The sequence below is a fragment of the Anneissia japonica genome, unplaced genomic scaffold (assembly GCF_011630105.1).
Source record: "Anneissia japonica isolate Jap-2015-1 unplaced genomic scaffold, ASM1163010v1 scaffold288256_len377385_cov191, whole genome shotgun sequence".
Classification (NCBI taxonomy): Eukaryota; Metazoa; Echinodermata; class Crinoidea; order Comatulida; family Comatulidae; genus Anneissia; species Anneissia japonica.
The window spans coordinates 284,825-295,977 of NW_022721455.1; the positions used below are offsets into that span (position 1 = coordinate 284,825).

An 11,153-nucleotide genomic window follows, 5' to 3' on the forward strand; every position below is an offset into this window, starting at 1 on the left:
CTTATGTACAGGATAAAGTTGCTGTCATTGGTATTTTTGTTACCTCCAATGTATAATAGTTCCAATAAAAAAAATTCATCCGTGTCTCTCTTCACATGATTAAATGTATTTGGGCGTGGCCTTTAATGTTACTGTTTAAGGTCACGTACAGGTAAAAGTTGCTGTCACATGTGACATTATTGCAAGTATCTACCTGGGAGTAATATCCAATTATTTTTATCCATGTCTCTCTCCACATAATTAAATGCATTATTTAAGCCCCTATTTCATTACCCCCAGCCCGCTTGTACAGGATGCGCCCCGGCAGCAATACTGAATATTGTGTCTTGGCCCTATACTACCATGACCAGACCATCAAACCTTTTGTCTCTCTTCACATGATTAAATCTTCTGGGCTCCCGGTATGGCCAGACGAATGAAAATACTCAATCGATGTGCCACCAAATCGTAACCAGCCTTCACCATGCCCTCGTGATGTCACCGGGGACGTAACTGCCAAGAAACTATTTTTGGCAGCGAGGACCTACCAATAAAAAATCAACAAACTACCAGGTTTCTGGATTGATTTGCAAGGTACTACATGGCTCAACTATTTTTTACTTAGGGGTTAAGTGGTAAAAATCGCACACAAATCATACGACGTCACTGCCAACGCCGGGAACGGCAACTCGATTTTGGGATTAATTTTCCGAATAAAGTTATACTAAATAACTTCTAATGACAACCTAATGTCTTCAGGAAGGTATCCTTATTAATCAGTATAAGGATTATTAATCAGTATGATGTATTATCTTATAAAGTCTTAAAATAATAATTTCGAATTTGGCCTAGTATATAACAAATAATTGAAATTAAAGTTTAGGTTCTCATGATGAAAGATGACGTATTGAATATGATGCTATATTTTGGGCTCTGACTTAATTGAACGATGGCCCTGTCAGTAATTTTGTGCTTTTTTTTAGCCACGTAGTAAAATAGTAGGCCTACTATTATTTTTAGTGTACAAAATGAGAGTTAAGAAGAAGTAGTAGAAGAAGAAGAATAATAGGAAGAGGTAGAAGAAGAAGAATAGCTTTTTTTTGTTTTATAATAATAAATGTGTTGAGTACTGATTAGTATGCGAAGAGGTTTTTTTTATATCTTTCTGTGTGATTTAAACATGCCAATTCTCAAAAAACATTTTCTAAACTGCTCTAGCTTCGGGGCCCTTAGGCAGGCCCCTGGACCCCACGCCCAGAGAACCCCCCTCCCCCACCCTTGAAATGACCATGGCTACTGGCCTGGACTTATTGATGATGTATATTATATTTGTATTGTCTGAGTCACTTCAGCTACTGACGTACTTTTATAGGACTAGGTTTGGGTTTCATTTATTAAGCAAACTAAATACAAACCTACTTATGAAAACACAAACTTTAAATCGGTGTTGAACAATTAAAAAAGGTACAGTATTGTTACTGTATTGTGATTATGATATAAAAGTACCGCTACCCGCACTGTTCGAAAAGAGTGCTTGTAACTTAAAGGGCGCCCTCTTATTTTTAAGGTGGGGAAATAAAAACAATACTTCTATAAAGACCTCAGTGGGTGTACCACCACTTCTGCAGCAGCCGTAACTTCGAAAGTTATTAAACTGAATTTATAAAGCTACCAAAGGCCCTGACTACAAAACGGACTAACTAAACTTCATGGGCGTTCATGTATGTTATTATAAAGTAGTTGTCGATTTACTGTGTATTTCTATTTACTGTACCACAGCGTGTGTTACCTCGTCAACCGTGAATGACAGGCCAGCTTCGCTGACGGTGCGGTAGTCTATATAGGCTAGGCCAGCCAGACAACCGGCCAGCCAGCCAGCCAGCCTGGCAAAAGAAAGAAGTGACCCACTCAGTGATTGACAAATGCTGTATGAATGGAGCTTTTCAGATAGTACTGCCTTTAGTATGGAGGTATAAAAACATCGTTTAATGCTGTACAATAGGTCTATAATATCGTATCCTCATCTCGCGAGCTTTGTTTGAAAATGTCAGATCAGATTATTATTGATGGTGAAATACAGGATCAGAAGAAGAATACAGAACAAAATTGTGAGGCTTTGGATGTGGATGATAGCTCTATCATGATCGAATTGAATTGCAAGGCTTGTCAGAAGCGTTTTACTGATCCCAGAATACTGCCGTGTCTGCACAGTTTCTGTGCCGAGTGTATCCGTTCCTTCGAGCCATTCATCATTAGTAGTGATGATAGGAATCCAAGTCTGTCTGCTTCGATGAGCAGTCTCTCAAGTATAGTTAACACCGTGGTGACGGTGATGTGTCCAACTTGCGAGACTGAAGTTGATCTGCCAAAGCGTGGCGTTTATGAACTACCTGTGAACTTCATGATAAGAAGAGGGCTCCTGCAAGAAGCCCTCAATCCTAATTCAAAGAACCTTCCTTGCGACCTCTGTGAAGATGAGGCAGATGCAATTACAAGGTGCATAGATTGCACTGTAAATTTATGCAATTTTTGTTCTCAGGCTCACAACCGACAACGCAAAACCTCATCACACAAAGTTATGAGCTTAAATGATGTGAAGAAAGAATGTGTTGATGGATTATGGAGTCCTCTAAAGTGCCAATCTCACGAGCGAGAAGAACAGCGGTTGTTTTGTGAGACCTGCGATAAAACAATCTGTCGCGATTGCTGCATTGTGGAGCATCGTGACCATGCGATCAAGTTCAATGATGAGATCGTGGATGAGAATAGGACTCTGTTGGTAAAACTGATCTCCAAGACCGAGCCTCATATCTCATCCTTGCAGAGTACGCTTGACAAGATTGACGACCTTAACAGAGATATTGACAATAATAAGGAAGTAGTTATACAAGAAATAAATAAATTCATAGCATCGTATGTATCAGCTTTGCAGAAGCATAAGCAACAGCTCATTGAAAAGGTTGATAAAGTCTGTGAAGGGAAAAAGCAAGCACTAAAGGCACAGGAGCTGCATGTTAAGCAGACACTCCAAGATATCCAACACAGTTGTACTTTTGCAAAGAAAGCTGTCGCTGAAGGCAACAATGACGAGTTCTTATCAGTGAAACCAGTATTAGCGAGGAGAATGGTGGACATTAGCCGAATTCAAGTACATGCTGGCCCAAGATCTGATGCATTTTTGAAGTTCCTGCCAGAACTGCCTGCAGGAGAAGTTGATTCATTTGAACTATTTGGAGATATTGAATCCAAATTAATTGACCCTCTAAAATGTAGTGCAACTGGAGATGGTAAATGTATTTTATTTTTATATAATATTTACAGTAAATATGATCATCATTGTCATTATCATCGTCAACTTCCATCATTATCATCGTAATCATCATCATTATCATCATCACCGTCATAATCACTATCACCACCATCCATACCATCCATTTGTTATCAGCATCATCAGCAGCATTCTTTATTTGAGACATCAAACTAAGATTTTAATATAACACTTTTTTTACAAATTCAATTTCAGGATTGTACATTGCTCGAGAAGAAGAAGAGGCAGAGTTCTGTGTGGTTGTCTGTGACAACGAGGGGAACAAATGTCCCCAGGGTGCTGAGGATATAAACATTGAGATTGTTCCGAGGGGCAGGAGAAATGGGTAAGAAGACCAACGAAAAATGGAATGGGAGTGGGTGGGAAAATTAAACTCATTAACACCATGCTACTGTTTCAGTGTTTCCTAGGCAGTAACTCCTAGACTAGGAGGTGTACTGGTTTTCCTGCAGAAACATCTACATGGAATCAGGGGCGGATTTAGTGGGATGGAGGGACCAAGGACGGCTGCGCCCCCACCCCCTTATGGAAAGTGTAAAAGAAAGAAAAAAGAAAAGAAAAAGAAACAATTGATCGCTCAAAACGCCTCAGAGGTTATTTTCAGACGTCTAGAAAACAAAAATTTTACGGCTGCATGCCCCGGACCCCCTAGGGTAGTGTTTCGATCGACCCCTTTTTTAGTCCTCCCTTGTGGACCTCTCTGGACCCGCCTCTGTGAATGGTAAATGAGGAGTGCTTATAATAAGTAGGCCATAATGTTATGTTGTCAGTGACATTTGAAAATTGGGTTCTTTAGGTTGTCAATAATTTTTTTTTTCATTACATGGCGAGGCCAAATTCTAAGGTTGCCAATGTCACTACATACTTTTTTGGTTGGAAAAATTGTAACCGCAGGGCTGAAGTTTATCCTTAAGTTTATGAAATAAAGTGGCCTTTTTGATACAGTATTTTGGGTTTCCTTGTTAAAAAAACTTTAATCACGTTTATTGAAAGGGATTGGCTGTTTTTGGATTTGCACTTCACCTGTTTTGGTCTTTCCCTTCCTTGGCTGTGTCTTTTGTTGTCTTTTGTTGTTATGTGTTGTTTTTCGTTGCCAAGAGAATTTGAATGAATAAGTGAAATAAATACAGCGGTGTAGGGTGGTTTCATCCTGGTGGTGGGGGGTGCGAAAATTGAGAATGCAGAACTAGAGGGTTGAATGTGGAACTACATCCCTATATGAAAAATTAGTGGTCATAGTATTTTTGCTCACTTTAGTGGAACTAATTTGCTGCCATGGCAGTACACCCTTCCCTCTAGTCTACACCCATGAAATAAAATATTAAATATAATCATTACGGTGTTGATTCTATATATTTTTACACAGTATTTATACTGTAGGCCTACCAATCTTTAATATGACCAAAATCTGCCTAGTTCAATGCTTATTAAAAATTTTGAGAATGTAAAATTAGTAGGCCTACCACACATGCCTATCTGACTTGTAACATTATCCATAAGAAATCATTTGTTTTATAGTCATGCACTGCTCAAACCGATTTGAGCCTACTATGCGATACTATAAAAAAAAGTACCTGTTAAAAGTCATCCATTATAACATTTTTATTTGCACATCCTAAATATCAGCCACCAATTATATACATCCTGTAAAACAGGAACTTCATACTGTGAGGATTGCTACTAAAGTAATAGTATCCATATATTATTGTAACATTCTTGTTCCTGATTTGCCATGAATTCCTACTGTGAGGCTCACCAGTGTATAGTGCCCCTCCACCCTGAAAACCGCCATCAAGGTTAGCATAAACTGATGTATTACTTTAAATAAATAGTCTTCTAATAACAAAATATACATTATGCCTATCATTCTAAAGAAAGGCTTATCACCTGGTATTATAAGCCCACCCCCTACTTGCCGAATATTACACCATCCTTTGCTCTGGCAAACTTTAATACCGGAAGTGCTTGAATAGACGCAGCGGCGCTTGTAAAATTTTTGGAGGCTTCAGTGTGGCGCTTATTCTAAAGTGACGCATTAAAAAAAAACCATAATTGGCGTGGTGCTTTCTACTGTATGCCAGTTCCCATGTTACCTACCGTATTTCTGTAGTTCAGTAGGCCTATGATAGATTCTACTTCATCGTAAATAAATGTTTACAAAGAAATGCTTGTGTTTTTGTGTTTTGTATATAAAACCCTGTTTCTCAAAGTGTTTCATTACATACAGGGCAATATATATAACTCTAGGCACTTAGCAAAAGAAAATCAGGTTTGGTGTGGCGGTTATTCAAGAGCGGTGCTTATTCAAGCATTTATGGTAAATATTCTCAGCAAAAAAAAATAAATTGGCTTTGAATTATGCATACAGTGCTGACAAAATTTCCTTTGATTACATACAAAGGGATTCCCTGGGTGTAAGTAAGCCTAACCCAAAAAATTTACCCAAATTTTGTATTGAAGGGGGAGGGCTTATACCAGAGTCAGGAACTACAGTATTATACTGTACAAAGAACATTGTCAGAAGATATTAATTGTAACTTAAGGCATCAGTAACACTGAACCTATACCTTAAGCCCATCTATATTGTATGCATCATGGGAAACAAACTGTAAAAGTTTACAATTTGAACAGAAAGCCACAATGGGAAATTCTTGTGAATGGCACCAAAGTGACAGTAACAATACTGCATGAAGGTTGTTCTGAAAAAAAAAAAACAAGCAGATAAGAAAAGCTATACAAGATTTTGGTTGAATAGCTTTGTTGATTACAGTAGTTTTTACTTCATCGATTCTAATCCTGACTTGTACTGTATGATCCCATGGTGTGCTGATTTGTGTTTTTGTTTTGTTAATATTTTTCCAAGTACTGTAAATAATTAAAAGAATTTAAATTTCCAACTCTTTCATGAGTTTTTAGCTCCGATGAGTGCTCTAGTAACACTTAGCTGATTCATTAATCTGATTGATTGAGCTTCGAAATTGCATGCCTATGCCAAATTTTTGTTTTCTAGAGACCCGAAAATATCCTCTGAGGCGTTTTGGGCGATCATTTTTTTTTCACTGTCCAAAATGGTGGGGGTGGACTGGCGCTGGCCAAGCCCCCCCCCAAAAGCCGCCCCTGTACAGTATAGTTATTTGATTGATTTATTGATTAATAATTGAGAAAATGTGACTGATGGCTTCAATGATAATTTTAATTGAATTTTTGTTGATGATTATTGCTTTATAATATATTTTTTAAAAGTATTTGAGTGAATGATTGTAGGGTTTTTGAAATTTCTGTAGGCAGCATGTTACGGTTGATATTGAAGATGAAGACGATGGCTCACATAAAGTGTACTACACACCTGAGGAGGCAGGCCAGTACTTTATCAGTGTCTTCATTAACAGCCAACACATCAAGGTGCAGTATCACACATCATTGTGATAATTATTATTGTTTAGTGTCACTGTAGTCAAAAGGCAGGTTTGGGGTAATGCTTTTTGATGTGTCCCTATGCGGGAAAAAGTTGAACTGTACAAAACCTTTAATATAGGCTACTTGTACTTTAAAGGGGAACAAATTCCCCCTTAAGTTGCATAAATAAGAAGAGGTACAGGTTTGTTCCATTGATGTGCATGTAAAAATTTAATTTTCTTTGATAGCTAAGTTCTTTGTCATCATCATTCCTGATGATGACATAATTAATGTCGAAAATTGAATCCCAACACGATGGCGTGTATTTCAATACTTGGAGTATGTATTATACTTTCTTAAGTTCTTTATTACCTTTTATTTATGACATAATTTTATGATACAGTAATTGTATAATTGGTCATCAGTGAGTGATTAATGTCGAAGGATTTAATGGCATTTTTAGGCCCTATTCACACCTGACACTGTTTTCCAAGGCCCAATTAAATGTGATTTCTAAACTTAATGGTTTGTTTTATTATGCCATAGGGAAGCCCCTTTATGGTGAATGTTCGATGTGCATGGAGAGAGCATACTGGTATTTTCCATTGTTGTACTTTTTGTTCAAGTGAAGGCCGCAAGGACGTATCTTGCGCCTGTGGTGGAACCATGCCAGGTAAGCAATTATGTTGCTAGGGAAACTAAATATGTTGCCAGGCAGTCTTAATATGTAATTAGGAAATAATTATATATCATCTGGTAATGCAGTAACTGTATTATTTTACATTCCAGTACTTTGAGTCTTATACTGTGAGATTAAAAAGTGATTTCTTCCCATATTTCTAAATATATGTAAATGGATTAAATATCATAAAAGTTATGTTTCAAAATACTCATATAAATTATATTTATATATTATATTGTTCAAATCTACCTGTCCTTTGCAGATTTGACCTCTAATGACAAATTTAATTTTGTTTTGAGCGATGGCAACCACTATTATAGGGTAGCTAAATTTGCCTATCAAATCCTCTTTTTATGGCAGTCTGTTGTGTTTAAGTAAATCCTATTTTAAGAAATGTTTGTATATTTTGTTTTTAAAACTTTTATAATCATGTTTTTTGCATGTGTTTTAAAAATGTAAACTGTAAACTTTATCCTTCCCTAATCATAGAGCAATAAAAATGATATAATTTTGTTGTGGGCATTAATACAATATCTTATAGTATTTAACCATGATAATAATTGTATTACGATGTGTTTTTGGATGATAGGTATTATAATAATGATGAAAAGCATTATTTTTTGGGGAATCATATTACAAAAAATTAATGTATCTAATGTCATTTATGTAAAAGTTGTTAAATGTGTTTTATTATTGTCAATTAAAATTTACAATATGTTATTTACAAATAACGTTGTCTGATTTACGAATAATAATATTAAAATTATGTGTGATAATGTTGTATTTTAATAATGTTTAAAAGGTTTTGTATAAGAGAGCCAGTTTAACCATGAGTACTGTATTTATTATGGGGTGTTGCCAAGTTCATCACTATGGGCAGTGGCGGTACTGGGGGCGGGGACACTTAAAGACAATGCATTTAACAAACTTTTTACATTGTAATAAAAATACTGAGCATTTAAATAAAATAAAAAAACAAGCACATGGATGCGTTACCTGTTTTATTTTATAAATTATAACCCTTTGGCACAGAATGTCTTTTTTAAAAGAAAAATTGTTCTTTGTGTGTCATTTGATACACAATCCCACAATTTCCCTCACAGACAGACAACTTTTTAGTGCAGTTTTGCAAGTAGAGCTACCCCTCTATACTGTATATTGCAATGTTATATGCTGAATGTTTTTTTTCTTTTACATGTTCCATCTCAGTCCTTTTGATTTGTTTTACCTTCCAGGTGGGTTCAAAGGTTGTGGCCATGGACACGAAGGTCATCCTGGCAAGGCCCACTGGTCATGTTGCGGCAAGTTCGATGAGAGTTCAGAGTGCGCACGAGTTTTTAATGAGCCGTCAAAGCTGAAAACAGTTTCAGTTTAGCTATATTTCCCACAATAACAAAACAAATATGCTTTTTTTATTTTTTTATAAGAAATTGCATATCCATGTGGTAAACATTCTTTAACAATGATTTAATATGGATTACCAGCAAAGACTGATTTGTTTTACTTGATTCCAGATGCATCCCATATTTATAAGTTGATATGTTTACATGTACTTTACTCTGTATTTTGAATCTGGGGCTTTCTTTTTGGTCTCCTGAAGAATTAATTAAGCAAATAATGTACTCATAACCCATACATTATATGGTGAAAATTTCACAAAGGATTCATTTTTGATCAATTTGTGCAATATTCCCCTCTAGTGTATGGAAATATGACTATATTAATTGCTTTAATTCAATCTCCTTCCTCTCCCATCTCCCAATTAATTAATTTACATGTTTTTACTACTGCATTATCAAATATCCCTCTCAACTGGTGATAAGTATCACTATGTGCAGTAACATAAAGTTGTGTGTGTTAAGGGAAAGCTCATTTAACCAGATCCCCTGAAAAACAGTACTATATATTAAATAGTTGAAAATTCATAATTCGATCAGGTATTTATAAGGAGCATATACACTTTGGAAGATGCTTGTAGCAACTCTGTCTTAAAACTACTCTGCCAACAGAAAATGAATGTTTCCATATCTGGATAGGAGAATAATGCTGAAAGTAAAATGATGATGTCTCGATAATAATGTATAATTTAATAATAATATTTGAATATAATTATACTTTGAAAGTATACATTATAAATGTCTAAGATCTTTATACATCTCAATAATAGGCTAGGGAAAGAAAAGAGTAATACAAATCTTAGATTTAAATTATAGAAGAGCAGCAGAAATGTACTAATTATATACTAGTATATATTACATATAATATTATATAGAAAATTTTAATCCAATTTGGCTTTGTTACAACGAAAAGATGTCTTCTTGAATTTTCTTAATAAAGAAACAGATAAATTCCTTGAACTGAAACTTTTTGATAAAAATGAACTAAAAGGATGCAAGTTGATTAAAAAATAACAAAAAAGATATAATAAAAGTTGCTAATAAATCATCATCAGTTGCCAATAACTCATTACCAGTAAATAACAGAAAAACTAAGATAAAACCAAGCCCTTTTCTTATGGACTATATAATATTATTAGTGAATTTACATTAGGTTAACTGGGTTCATTTAGTGCAAATAAATCGAAATTTAAAAATTATCAATGTAACTTTTATACTTATAGTAGTTGGTGCTCTTTTTATATAACCTTATGTTAGAATAATTGTATTTTTTTGTAATATTAGTCCATTTGAATATATAGGTACATTGAAGTTAAATTTATGTAGTGGTTTTGAAAAAAAAATTATAATTTTTATAACATAATATATATTTTGATAATACTATGATACATTTTACTTTCCATTCTGCTAATGTCAATAAGTATAGGTCTTAAGTACAGTACTGTAGTTTAAAAATAACAATTTATAAAGAACCTGCATGATTAAATAATGTTATTTTTCTTTTTTTGATCCAAGAGTGACTTTATTGTGCAATGGTATCTTTCGGAATGTTATCAATCACTTAGAAATCCTTTATAACATGGCAATCTTGAGTTCCTTCATGTCTCTCTTAAAATACACAAGCAAACCTAGGCTTGATAACCATGAAGACGGATTATACTGACTAATAAGCTTGCTACCATACAATCGCTACATTCATTCATTCATTCATTCATTTATTTTATTTAGACACGATAGCATTTCAACAGAAAGGTTGTTTTACAAATGGTCGTGTATACCCAAAAGACAAGTATAATATAATGTATAATAGAATTATATATAGTATAAAAATAATAATAGAATAATAATTAAATTTAAGAATAACATTACAAATTTGATTTAAAAATCGAAAGAAAAGGCGATGATCTAATCTCAAATGGGAGACAATTCCATTGATGTGAACCCCTATACACTATGCTACGTTTCTTGAAATTACTGTTAGGTTTAGGAATATGGAGTTTAAGGCAATCAAAATGTCGCAAACTGTAAACACTTTGTTTTTCAAATTTGAAAAGTTTTTGAATATATAAGGGCATAAGTAGTAGTTTGACAGATTTATACATAAAAATTGACATTTTCCTGGATCTACCGAGATACAGACTTTGCCAGCTCAGACTGTCTAACACTGTTGCAGCTGGTTCATCCCATTTGCTACCGAGGATAACACGTCCCGCCCTATTTTGAAATCTTTGAAGTTTTGCAGCCAAAGTATTACTACAGTTGTCCCAAACTTCGCAACAATACTCAAAATGAGGCAAGATGATAGAATTATATAAGGTAATTAAACAATCATTAGGGACAAAACATTTAACACTTTTTAAGGCACCAATAC

The 11,153-nt window shown here is 34.8% G+C and overlaps 1 protein-coding gene across 1 annotated transcript; it reads left to right on the forward strand.

Moving 5' to 3' along the window:
- Positions 1-1,554: 1,554 nt before the first annotated feature.
- LOC117111561 (tripartite motif-containing protein 45-like) lies at positions 1,555-10,291 on the forward strand. The gene is made up of 5 exons (XM_033254501.1): positions 1,555-3,266; positions 3,503-3,632; positions 6,592-6,709; positions 7,250-7,376; positions 8,621-10,291. Exons 1-5 carry the CDS (start codon positions 2,024-2,026, stop codon positions 8,758-8,760), a joined length of 1,758 nt encoding a protein of 585 aa, XP_033110392.1. The 5' UTR covers positions 1,555-2,023; the 3' UTR covers positions 8,761-10,291.
- The last annotated feature ends 862 nt before the right edge of the window (positions 10,292-11,153 follow it).

Excerpts from the sequence above, each read along its gene's own strand:
- LOC117111561 (XM_033254501.1), top strand. The coding sequence starts at position 2,024 with ATGTCAGATCAGATTATTATTGATGGTGAAATACAGGATCAGAAGAAG. Across the intron at positions 3,267-3,502 it reads ATGTAGTGCAACTGGAGATG|GATTGTACATTGCTCGAGAA; the intron begins GTAAATGTATTT and ends ATTCAATTTCAG. Across the intron at positions 6,710-7,249 it reads TTAACAGCCAACACATCAAG|GGAAGCCCCTTTATGGTGAA; the intron begins GTGCAGTATCAC and ends ATTATGCCATAG.